Genomic DNA, 13,183 nt, shown 5'->3' on the forward strand with positions numbered 1-13,183 from the left:
GAACAGAGTCCAGCCTCGTTCTCCCCAGTTCTTGCTAAATCAGCTCACTCAGGATTGGGTGCAGGAAGGGGAGATGGGTGTGTGTGGGAAATGTCAACGTTCCCCGGTGGGTTCCCCAGAATAAATCTCTTGGGACGCTGAGTAGGCATGATGACTCCCTTTCCAGGTTCAGAACCAATTTCATAAGCCCCCTCCCTTTCTCTCCCACTGGCCAATTCTTCCCACCCTCTGTCAGGTCCTCCTACCTACCCATAACTCTCTACTCTAGCCCCTCCTGCTCCTGTCTAGAGATTAGAAAGCTGCTGGGCACTGGCCGTGGTGCTGAAACCGAGGTCAAGTCCGAAGGCGGAGCCCAGTTGAGGGTTGGGGCGGGGGCGGAGGAGGAGCAGGCAGGAGGGCGGAGAATAGGGCCAGGGCAGAAGTGGGGAGGGACGCGGCGGGGGGGAAGCAGAATCAGCAGGGCCTAGAAGGAGATATATCCCAGGAGGATCGGGCACGGAAACCGGGATAATCTCCCCTCCCGCTGAAACCCTATGACTTTCTGCTTCTCCTACGCGGACACTGTCCCTGGAGTGGAATCTCCCATGGCCATCTCTTGCACTTCTCCACAACTCCACCCTTGAGCTTTCCCTACCCCCGGCCAGGGTTGTGGGCCCAATCCTGAGCTCCGGGTCCCTGAAGCCACCCCTCCAGTCTCTACCTCTAGGTTCCCCTCTCCTACCTACCCGCCATGACGAAGCTGCTGCCTGCCCAAGAGGCAGCCAAGATCTACCACACTAACTATGTACGGAATGCCCGGGCAGTGGGGGTGATGTGGGGTACCCTCACTATCTGCTTCTCTGTTCTGGTCATGGCTCTCTTTATTCAACCTTACTGGATTGGAGACAGTATCAACACACCCCAGGCTGGCTACTTCGGCCTTTTCTCCTACTGTGTGGGCAATGCCTTGACTTCAGAGCTTATCTGCAAGGGCAGCCCCCTGGACTTCAAGACCATACCCTCCGGTGCCTTTAAGACTGCCATGTTCTTCGTGGCTGTTGCCATGTTTCTCATCATCGGGTCCACCATCTGCTTCAGCCTCTTCTTTGTCTGCAACACTGCTACTGTCTACAAGATCTGTGCCTGGATGCAGCTGGCAGCTGGTGAGGGGGCATGGAAGGGGGCAGGTGTGGGTGCCTTATTCCATGGGGGGATCTGTGTCATAGCATCCAGGAGCACTTTAGTGCTTCCCATTCCTGAGATGTGGGAAGCAATAATCCTGCAGTAGGAGGGACAATTTTAAACTTAGAATTAGGATCTCAATTCAAACCCTAGCTCTATCAATCAACAAGTATTTCTTTAGTGCTTACTAAATGCCAAGTACTGTGCTAGACATTAGTTCCTCCAATTACTGAGTGCCAACAGGCAAGTCATTTTTCCTCTCTGAGCTTTAGTTTATTTATCTGTAAGATGGGAATTACACTCGAACTAATTAATTGCCCGAGTGTTTTTGTGAGGAAAGCATTCCTTAAACTTTAAATTGTTCGATTATTACACCATTAGGAATTACTGACTTAAGAAGTTAGAGCTGGTGGGCACCTTAGAAAACAATTGGTCCAGCTTCCTCATTTTGTCACCCAAACATTTATTAAAGACCTCCCACATACCAGGCCCTGCAAATACAGAGAAAAAGTTAACCATTGTACCCTCAGTTAACTTATATTCTATTGAAATGAGACAACTGAAGTCCAGAGAAAGGAAACAACCTTCGTGTGGTCAATTATTTAATCAATTAATGGTAGAATTGGGACTGGAACCAAGTCTTCTGATTGATTCCCAGACTAGTTCCTTCTCTAGTTACAGCCACACACACACACACACACACACACACACAAACACATACACATACACACACCACATATGCAGAAACACAAACACATACACATATCACATACACATACCATATACATGCATACACACTGCACACCACACACACATACATACCACACATACACACACCACACACCGCACATATACTTTCACCCCAAAAGGAAGGTCTTTTGTGAAGCTTCAGAAGAGAGGTTGTTTCTCTTTCTGCTCAAGGATAAAGTAAAGAAAATTTTGTTTGGGGCACCCTTTAGTGCCTTTTCCTTCTTCCCCCTCCTTAATCTCAGGTGTCCTTTGCCTTTCAAGTCTTTTTCTTCTCCACAAAAAAAAAAATCTGCTCTGGAAAAAGATCTGACACAGTGGTCCTTGAGTACTGGGAATGTAAATCTTGGAGTGTCTCCCATCTGAGGGGTTTGCTATTGAAGCCTCTGCTCTAACTGTGGGGTGGAAAGTTCTAGACTTTAGTCAAGGTATTTTGGACTTCAGTGAGAAGTTGGGGGAGAGCTAAAACTGGGTAGGAGGGCTTGACCAACTACTGGAACTATAGAAATGATGGACAGTCATTTGCTATCCTGGGTAAGGGGCCTTCTCTTCTTTCCTGGCTCCACTGTATGGCAAATCTCTTAGCCCCTGTATTGGTCTGATCTTCCTGCTTCCTCAATGGCACAGGCTCCTTCTGCTGCTTAGACGATACTGTCAAAGGACCTGGCAGACTCCTGTACTGTTGCTTCTTATTTTGGGGTATGAGGAGGGCTCCTTACATGTTAGCTATTGTTTTAACCAGACACTGATTAAAACTTAGACACCTTATCTGAAATGGAAAGAATGTGGGAAATAGTGGAGCAGTCTTGAAAATCTTGGCCAAGAAAATTAGTCAGTGATACTAGACGAAGTAGAAAGTAGCCATCAGGTCCAAAAGAAAATTAATCAGTGACCTCTTATTTCTTTATGGTGGTGAAGGACTTTCATGAAGGGGCTTACATTGCTATGGGCAGGCTTGTTATGGTAAAGGGGAAATGTCTAGGAAAGGAAGCAAAGATATGATTAGGGAGACAGAGAAAGGGTGATTATGGCTTGTGATAGTTTTGGAGGCCGGTGATAATTTTTGTGGTGAATGAGTTTGAGGCTTTAGCAAGTTTGACCCCCGTCCAAAAGAAGGGAAGGGAGAGCATGCTGTGCTAGAGCCAGGCCTTCAGGGACATAGGAGGGAGATCTCTGATTGAAACCCCTGGGATGCCTTATCCTAGCAGAAAGAAGGAAGCAAATAATCTTTTATTAAGTGCCTACTAAGTGCCAGACGTTGTGCTAAGTGCTTTACAAATATGATCTTACTTGATCCTTGCAACAATCCTGGGAGGTAGGTACTATTGTTATCTCCTTTTTCATTTGAGGAAATTGAGGAAAATAGAGGTTAAGTGACTTGTCCAGGGTCACACAGCTAGAAAGTATCTGAGGCCATATTTGAATTTACTGTTTACTAACTCCAGGTCCAAGCATTCTCTACACAAATCAAATAGACAGGGTTACTATGAGATATAATTTGAGGGACACTGGGAAACCCCTCTTCTCAAAATATCTTGCCCAATCAGGTGCCTCAGTGCCAGAAATGCTGCCATTAGTGTTTCATCCATTAAGATTATGAGATTTAGGGCTGGAAGGGAATTTAAAGATTGTTGTTTTGCAGGGTTGTTGGGAGAAAATTAAGTCCAATTCAACAAACATTTATTAAGTAACTGTTATTGGAAAGGTGAGGGGCAGGGTAGGGTAGTAGACAATGCTGACCTTGGACTTGAGGCTCTTCAGTTCAAGTGGCACATGAGTTTAATGGGATCTCTGTAACTCTTAAGACTAGAAGGTTGTTTGCCTGTTTCAGTTGAGGTGGTTTGAGCATCCAGATCACAGGCTTCAATGTGCAAAGCCTTGTGCTACACATTGGGTTTACAAAACAAAAGATAGTCCCTGCCTTTGAGGAGTTTATATTCTACTGGGAGTATACAACATGTACCCAGATAAAAAAGTAGAACATAGTTTGAGGAGAAAGAGGGCATTGAGAGAGGCAGCTAAGTCACATAGTGGATAAAAGGCTGGATTTGGATTCAAGAAGAACCAGATTTGAATTTTAGCTCAAAGACATAGCCTTTTGATCATGGGCAAGTCAAAATAGGGATAATAGTATCTACTTTACAATGTTGCTGTGAAGATTCAATGAGAATATATTTAAAGCATTTTGCAAATATTAACATATAAATGTTAGCTATTATTTCAATCAATAAGTAGATATTTATTAAGCACCTACTATGTGCCAGACACTGTGGTAAGAGCTAGGGATACGAAAAGAGCCAAAAGATAGTTCCTGCCCTCAGAGAGCTTACAATCAAGTGCAGGAGACACCATGCAAACAAATATGTACAAAGCAAGATATATTCATGATAAATAGGAAATAATTAACAGAGGGAAGGCATTATTAGAATTAAGATTGGCTGGGAAGGGAGGGGAGAATCAGGAAGTTTCCAGTAAGAGGAAGCACCTTAACTGAGCCTCAAAGAAAGCTAAGTATTCTAAAATTCAGTGGTGAAGGAGTCCATAGTGGGCACTATAGTAAGGCATGGAGGTGAGAAATGAATTGACAAATTTGAGGAAGAGTTAGTAGCTCAATTTGGCTGGAAAAACAAGTTCACAAAGGGGAATAATAGAAATCTGTTTGGAAAAGTAGGCTGGAGCCAGTCTGTGAAGGGCTTTAAATATCAAAGTGAAGAGATTGTACTTTTGCCCTATAAGCAATAGGGATCCATTGATGATTCGTGGACAAGGGAGGGAAATAATCAGATCTGTGCTTTAGGAAGATTATTTTGGCAGCAGGTGGAGGATTGATTGGAGTGACAAGAGAATGGAAGCTGGAAAACTGAGAAGTGGTCCAATTGAAAGGTAATAAGGGCCTGAAGTGAGATGGCAGCTCTGTGAATAGAGAGTGAGGGAAGGAGGAAAGAGACATTGTGGAGGTAGAAGCAAATCTTGGTGCCTGATTGGATAAGGGAGAGAGGGAAAGTGAAGAGTGGAGGATATTTCTTGGGTTGTGAACTTGAGTATCTTGAAGAATGGTGGTTTCCTCAAAAGGAACAGGATAGCAGCCATCTGTTACCCCCACTAGAGATTATTGAGACTGGCTCCCTGTATAGTGAGTCACAGAAAGTTAGAAATGAAAAGCCCCTTAGAGATAAAATAGGCCATCCCTCTCTTTCATAGATCAGGAAAATGATGTTGAGAGGTTATTAGATACCTAAGCCTATACTATAAGTGACTATATTGGATTGGATATATTTGGAGGGGACTGGGGGACATGAGAGTCCTGAAAGGAAGTCTGGGCACCAAAGTTAAACTCCATCAATGACTTCATTATTGTGCCCACAGCTAAGCCTGCTTTAATGGAAGTGAACATAGTTACCAAGTGAGAATGTGATACTTGGGCACTGAGGAAGGATGAGATGGGGGTGGAGTGAAATTTCTGCCTAATTTGTCCTGAACTATGAAAATTGGCTTCTCAGTGTGTGAGAAGACTTGGGATGTAGGATTCAGCTGTAGTCAGGGGACTTCTGAGGACTTTGAGGGGCCTGATCTTAGAAATGGAAGTGATTAGAGGTCAACCAGTCCAACTCCCTCAAGTTACAGATTGATGAACTGAGATCTGGAAGAAGGAAGGGACTTGTCCAAGCCCACACAATTTAGTAAGTAATAGACCCGGGATTTAAACCCAGGTCCTCTGACTCCAAATCCAATGCACTCCCCATGGCTGTGTAGTATGTATTGGGATGAAGAGAATGTATTGGGTATGTTGTGCTCTCCGTGTCACTGTAGAAGGAAAGGAGGAAGCTGGACAGTGGTGGCCATGGGGGAGGGACAGAGCAGGAACCCTATCCTAACTCTGCTCAGCTGACAGGCTTGGGAAGCACAGGAAAGGAGATAAACTTCATTTGGGTTGGAGGAAGGAAACACTGAAACCAGAGCTAGCCAGGTTGTGCTCTGTGAAATATTGATGCTGGAGAAGGGGGTAGGTGGCATCAGATTCCACTCAAGTGGGGAAAGGGAGAAGGGAGAAAGTGCCAGGCACAGATGGAGGGAGAGACAGTGGAGGAGGAAAGGTTGTTGGGGCATGCTATTTGGACTAAATTTGATTAGCATAATGAAGTTTCCCTAATCACTAAAAAGAAACTTTCTAAATCCTTCCATCCTTCTTAAAGCCCAATCATTTCTATGAAGACTTCCCCGATGACCCCAACCCACAGGACCCCATCCCAAACTCCTGTACCTTTGCCTGTCTATACCATTCACCAGCTCTGCCACTCACTAGCTGTGTGTACTTGGTAAGACACCTCTCCACTCTGAACCTCTGTTTCTTCATCAGAAATCTAGAGATAATGATCCTTGCACTCCCAGGGCCTGAGACTCATAGAATGGACATGACTTGTACAAAGCACACAGGACTGGAACACAGGTTTCCTGGGTGCTTTACACTACCATATTGTTTCCTAATCATTTAGTGTTTAGGTTTCATCTCTCCAAATAGACTTCTTCTAGAGGATAGTACCTATGAATTTTCTTTGGCATGTCTCATGCCACCCAGGCTTATATTAGTTGCTCAATACATATTGCTAGATTGACAAAAACCAAAAGTGACCTACAGAGCTATCAGGCCTTCAGCGGTCATTTTGTCCAGCCCTGACCTAAAAACATAACTCCTTTCTGTAATGTCTCAGAACAATGGTTATGCGGGCTCTAAGCTGAACCACCTTCAGTGTTCCTGTTGCTGCTCTTGTGTGGAGTTTTCCTGGCAAAGATTAGAGTGGTTTGTCATTTCCTTCTTTAGCTCATTTTACAGATGAGGAAACTGAGGCCAAGAGGGTTACCTGACTTGCCCAGGGTCACACAGCTAGTAAAGGTCTGAGGTCGTACTTGAACTCTGGTCTTCCTGACTGGAGGCCCAGTGCTCCATCTACTGTGCCACCTCGACACCCCTAGGCACTACCTCCTCAGGCAGTTTATTCCACTTTGGGAATAGCTTTGTTTTTTCCTTCTTCTCACATACAGCCTCCTTGTCATGAGCAAAAAGGGATCTTGAAGGCCATTAAATCCTGTCCCCTCATTTTACACATTACACGGAAGAGTGGAAAGATTAAGTAGCTCGTCCCAAGTCATATGGGTAGTGAATGGCAGAGCGAGGCTTTGAACTCAGGTCTCCTGATGCTGCATCTACCACTTTTTGCATTACGTCACCCTCCCACCCGTTGGTCCTGCCAAGGAAGACAAGTACAATATCTCGCTTCCTTCCTTCCGCCCTTCATATACTTGAAGATAGCTGTCATGTTCCTCCTAAGGATTCTGTTCTGCAGCATAAAGTACATCAGATCCAGCCACCTCCCTCACATTGGGGCACCTTCCCCAGGCCAGTCTTCTTCCTGGGGAGTATGGCTGGCCCAAGAGATGATGTAGCAGCTCGTGCTGGATGGTTGGGCTTGGCATCTCCAGCTAGACCTGGACATGAAACAGTCTATGTTCTGCATCTCTAAGAAGTAAAGTGGCCGTGGAAAGGGGCGGGGGGGAATGGAGAGAAGGGAGAAAATAAATATTTATTAAATGCTTACTATGTGTGAGACACTGTGCTAGACAACAACAACAATAATATAACTAACTAATATTTATATGGTGTTTACTATATGTCAGGCACTGTGCTAAATCCTTTGCAATTATCTCATTTGATTCTCACAACAACCCTGGGAGGTAGATTATTCTTATTATTCCTATTTTACTGTTAAGGAAACTGAGACAGACAGGGTGAAGTGACTTGCCCAGGGTCACATAGCTAGTAAGTGTGTGAGGTAGGATTTGAACTCAGGTCTTCCTGACTACCAGGCCTGGCATTCCATCCACCACTGCCTGTGGACAGCTGACATTGGGCCTAGGCAAAGGATGTCAGACATGGCGGGGTGGGGAGGGAAAGGAGTAAGAAAAGAAACTGAAATACCAAGAAGAGGGGTTTTAAGATCTCCTCCAGTTCTGACATTCTGTGATTTAAAATAACTGCACTTTCTCCCAACTTTGCCTTGTACAAAACCCAAATATAGTCTGTAATTTGGTGTTATTTTTCAGTATATACTTTTATGTATTTTTCCTTTCAAAAAGAATTTAGTTTAGGAGTCTTGCTTATGTTCAGGCCCTTAAGATTCTTAGAATCCTATATTTTCCCCAAGTCTATATTTTAAAAGATATCCTCAGCCTCAAATCATGTACCAGTTTACACTCTCACAACCATGGTTCTTTTTTTTGGGGGGGGGGGCGGAAGGAGAGTGTGTATGTGTGGTAGTTTTTGTTTGTTTTTGAGGCGATAGGGGTTAAGTGACTTGTCCAGGGTCACATACCTAGTAAGTGTCTGAGGCCAAATTTGAACTCAGGTCTTCCTGACTCCAGGACAGGTGTTCTATCCACTGCACCACCTACATGTTCCAGGGTGATAATTTATTGATTTTTTTTTTTTTTGCTTTTTGGACGGCAATTGGGGTTAAGTGACTTGCCCAAAGCCACACGGCTAGTAAGTGTGTCAAGTGTCTGAGGCTGGTTGATTTTTTTTTAAACATTGCTTTCACTTCCCAATAGTTTTTCACTCTTCCCCCAGCCCTTCCTCCAAAGAACTCATCACAACAGAAAAGTGTAGTTAAGGGGTGGCCAGGTAGCACAGCGAATAAGAGCACCAGCTCCAGTGTTGGGACGACCTGGGGATCGAATCCGGGCGCAGATACTTAGCACCACACCCAGAAATAACTGGCCATGTAACCTTGAGCAAGTTACTTAACCCCGATTGCTTAAAAAAAAAAAAAGTATAGTTAAGCAAAACAAATAAATATAGCTGATTGTTAGATGAACACATGATGTGTACCCAAGCTTGGAACAAAAAGAGAAGACTGTATATGAAATTGAATCTCTCCTCTATACTGTTTACTTAAAAAAAATAAATTTAACCTATTCCTTCCAAAACTGACCTGCTTGTCTGTGCTTCATTCTGAACTTTCTTCTCTACTTCTCTGTGAACTATTAACAATATTTCAATGGCTCACCTCTTATTTTTTTTTATCAGCATTTATATAAACAAGTCACTTGTAAGTCTTCTAGAGATATGGTTGTTTATTGCTCTGATCAGAGTTGTTAGTTTAGTTAAGAGTGAAGTTCTTTAATCATCATTGATGTTTACTCCCCACTATACCTTCCTCTATATTTAAATTCTTTTCTTCTCATGCACTCTAAAAAGGAGAAATAATAAATTCCACCTCCTCCTCCCTTTTTTTTTTTTTTTTTGCCTTTTGGAGGGCAATTGGGGTTAAGTAACTTGCCCAAGGTTACTCGGCTAGGTTTTTTTGTGTGGGTGTTAAGTGTCTGAGGCCAGAACCGAACTCGAGTCCTCCTGACTCCGGGGCCAGCGCTCTACTCACTGCGCCACCTAGCCACCCCCATTCTTTCTTTCTCCAGTAGGGTATTCTTTTTATCCTCCTATTTCCTTTCCTTTAAAAAAAAAAAAAAGCTCTGAAAAGAATGTCTATCCACCAGTCCCTCCTAATTGCTTTAACAAAGTCATTTTTTGAGTTTTCTCTTAATCCTGTCAAAATTTCTACTTAGATGTGTTTTTCCTCCAACAGTAACACTTGAGAATCCTCTATTCCCTTAAAGATCCATTTCCCCCCTTGTTAGAATTATACTTAACTTTACCAAGTAAATTATATTTTGTTAGCCTATCTCTTGTGCTTTTTGGTACTGTATACTATTTTCCAAGACTGCCTCTCGTTTATAATAGAAGCTGTCAGGTTTTGTGTGATCCTGACTGTGGTATCTTGGTGCTTGCACTCTCTACAGTAGAGTCTGAATGCTTGGCAATTTAGTTCAAGAAAGGACCTCAGTGTCCGGTACCTTATGTGGTCAGATGATCTTCCGAATTTTCCTAAGACAATTCAAATGGAAGCAATTCAGTTTCCTGGCATGGTGCTGGTATATCGTCGGTTTCACAGGCACACAACAAAAAGGTCAGTACAATGACTCTGTAGACTGTCAGTTTGATAGGTCATCTAATACCTCTATTCTCCCACATTTCCTTTTGGAGACTCCCTAACTCTAGTAATTTGTGCATCAACCTCATCATCTATGTAACTGGTCATATTGTTTGAATGCCAAACATACTCTTGCCTAAAAGAGTATTTTTGGAGAACTCACACAAGGTAAGCACTCATATGGAGGTCAGAAGAAGTGATACAAGGACACTCTCAAGGTTATTCTGAAGAACTTTGAAATCAGTTGTGTGAAATAGGAGACACTGGCACAGGAACACCCAGCATGGCAGGCCCACATCAAAGAAGGCACTGTGCTCTATGAATGAAGCAGAATTGTAGTAGCTCAAAAGAAATGTGAGATGTGCAAATTTAGAGCCATCAAAACTCCAAATGTTCAGGTAGATTATTTGTGCCCTACTTGTGGGGGAGTTTTCTGAGCTCTTATTGGTCTGATCAGTCAGTCAGACAGACACACCATACATAGTGATACCATTTTGGTCCTCTTTGAGAACTAAAGACACAACCAACCAACCAACCAACCAACTTTGGTATTTGAATTCTTTCTTTCTGGATGCTTACAATATTTTTTACTTGATATTGAAGTTCTGTATTTTGTCTTTTGACATTCCTAGGAATTATACTTTTGGGGTTTTTCTCAGGAAGTAGACTATTTTTACTTTTCATTCTGGTTCTAATAGGTCTTATCATTTATGATTTCTTGAAATATAATGTCCAGGATTTTTAAAAATCATGGTTTTTAAGGAGTCTGATGATTCTCAAATTGCCTTTTCTTATCCTGTTTTCCAGGTCAGTTGTTTCTGATAAGACAAAATCTTTCATTTTTCTTATTCTTTTTAGTTTTTAAAAATTTCATTTCAATCTAATTGTTTCAGTCATTAATCTTTTTTAATCTATTCTAATTTTAAAAGAGTCTGTTGCTTGGGTAAGGTTTGTGTCTTTCTGTTCTAACCTACTTCCAATTATTCCCTCCAAAGCTTTTACTTTTTAATATTTCATTTTTTCTAGATAATCCTCGTGCAAAATTCATTATTTTGAGTTTCTCCTTACAAATACTACAGAATTCCTCTTATTTTTTGGTTGTACTTTTGAGTATCTCTGGATTTATAATTTTTTATAGTGGTCAGTATCTTGTGTTTATTCACCTTTCCAGCCTTAATTCCTGAATTGGGGCTTTGTGCTACAGCCAGACTTCCCCTCTTCCTGCATTTTTAGGTGGAGTGGTCTGCTCTGCTTAGTTTCTCCCTGGGTCATCTGGGTTCCTGCTCTGACTTTCTTCTCCTAGGCTTAGATTCTCCTGGATCTTTAGGATTATTTATGGTGTCTCAGGTCCCAGGGACCACTAGACCTGAGTTATCTCAGTATATGCCATGATGCTTCTGGACTGATTGCTGCCACAATTGACAGCTTCCATGATCCCCTTGTGGGTTTCCCACCATTCAAGGGTTTTCTTAGGAGCCTTTGTTCGTCCTTCATATGAATAGGGCTATCTTTGGTCACAACCACAAGCTATCCAACCTTGATGTTGGTGAGAAGTTTACCTCACTTTTGTGTAATAATGAGGTAGAGGGAGTCACTTTTTGGTTTTGCAGTACCGGTAGTATGAGAGTGGGTGGTCTTTTGTTCATCCATCCATCCTGGCAGGAAGGCTGAATGCTTGCTTTACAAAAAGCACTACCTTCCTTTCTGGCCTGTAATTTAACCTCTGCTGTCTTCTTTTTGAAGTAGGTAGAGAAGGTTATTACCTACTTGAGGTGAATAAAGGTGTTGGGAAGGACTTTTCCTTTGACCCTCAAAACAACCCTCCTAGGTAGGAAATACAAATATTATATCTATTTTAGGGATGAGGAAAATGAGACTCAGACTGTCATTTTAAATTGCTCCCCCCCAACACACACCCAGATATTTTCCCCATCATGCCTGAAATTCATTTCTTGACTTAAATGTTTATTGATAGCCCAGATATGAAGTAACGAGGGCCTGCCTCAGGGATGTGGCAGTATCAGAGGAGAGAAGGGAGCATATGCGAGAGACGTTGTAAAGGTAAACTTTACAGGTCTTGGCAACAGATTGGATATGGGAAGGTGGAGTGAGTGTGAAGAACTGATGACACCTCCATTGTAAGCCTAGAGGACTGGGAGGATGGGGTCCTTAATAGTAATAGAGTTTGGAAGGGGATGAGGGTGGGGGAAGATGAGTTTAAGATGTCTACAGGATATCCAGGAATCTCCAATAGGCAATTGGAGATTCAAGCCTGATGTAGTAATGAGGTGACAACCTCCATAGGCCTGTTTCCTCATCTGTAAAGTTGGTACAAGAAGGCATATGTCATTTGCATATCAAGTGAAATAACATATATGGGGACCCTTTTTGTCTAATTATCGCTTTATCTCTCTCCCTTTCCTGCAGCTACAGGCTTAATGATTGGCTGTCTGGTCTACCCAGATGGCTGGGACTCCAGTGAGGTAAAGCGCATGTGCGGCGACCAGACAGACAAATACACGTTGGGTGCCTGTACCATCCGCTGGGCTTTCCTGCTCGCCATGATCAGCATCATGGATGCCCTCATTCTCTCCCTTCTGGCATTTGTCCTCGGTTACCGGCAAGACAAACTCCTCCCCTCTGACTACAAAGCAGATGGAAATGGTAGCCCATGCCCCATTTTATTTCTCATTCTTGCTCCTGGCTGCTCTGGGGTGCTAGTCCTGCCAAAACTCCTCACCTACTAGCCAGAGACCATGCCTTTCCCTTTACCTCATTAAGACTGAGGCCAGATGAGAAGTATCTCAGAATCCTACAAGGTCAGAGGTGGAAGGGGAGACTGTGGTATGCCAAAAAGAGCAATTGATTCAGAGAGAAAACCAGAATCCAAGTTTTCTTTCTGGTATCTAGTACCAGTTTGAGCACAGCCAAGTCACTTCACTCCCTTGGACTTCAGTTTTTTCATCTACATAGAATGGGGGACTGGCAAATGGGAGCCTGCACGTCGGTTGAGCCTGCTTCTGGAAGTGTGTGAAGAGGGCTATAACTCTGCAGAGCATGAGTGGGTATTCTGTGACTGCCTCCTGTCCGCTTCCTGGAAGGAAGAGGCCTCAGAGAGTCACTTGTATAACTTGTGGCCAAAGGAAACGAAAGCACGTTTCTCCACTGCTCAGCAGCAAACCAAAACTTTCTACCTAACAGTAAGCAGGCAGGAGACAGTCCCAGGATACTAG

The 13,183-nt window shown here is 43.2% G+C and overlaps 1 protein-coding gene across 1 annotated transcript; it reads left to right on the forward strand.

Annotated features, from left to right (window-relative positions):
* Positions 1–419: 419 nt before the first annotated feature.
* On the forward strand, positions 420–13,183 carry LHFPL5 (LHFPL tetraspan subfamily member 5). Its single transcript, XM_069073656.1, has 3 exons — positions 420–1,142; positions 12,378–12,614; positions 12,924–13,183. The coding sequence occupies exons 1-3, from the start codon at positions 731–733 to the stop codon at positions 13,181–13,183; spliced, it is 909 nt and encodes a 302-aa protein (XP_068929757.1). The 5' UTR covers positions 420–730.

This window comes from Petaurus breviceps, unplaced genomic scaffold, assembly GCF_028583685.1.
Source record: "Petaurus breviceps papuanus isolate PSGF00001 unplaced genomic scaffold, PetGlider_PUasm1.0 90865, whole genome shotgun sequence".
Lineage (NCBI taxonomy): Eukaryota > Metazoa > Chordata > Mammalia > Diprotodontia > Petauridae > Petaurus > Petaurus breviceps.

Excerpts from the sequence above, each read along its gene's own strand:
- LHFPL5 (XM_069073656.1), top strand. The coding sequence starts at position 731 with ATGACGAAGCTGCTGCCTGCCCAAGAGGCAGCCAAGATCTACCACACT. Across the intron at positions 1,143-12,377 it reads CTGGATGCAGCTGGCAGCTG|CTACAGGCTTAATGATTGGC; the intron begins GTGAGGGGGCAT and ends CCTTTCCTGCAG. Across the intron at positions 12,615-12,923 it reads CTACAAAGCAGATGGAAATG|AATGGGGGACTGGCAAATGG; the intron begins GTAGCCCATGCC and ends TCATCTACATAG.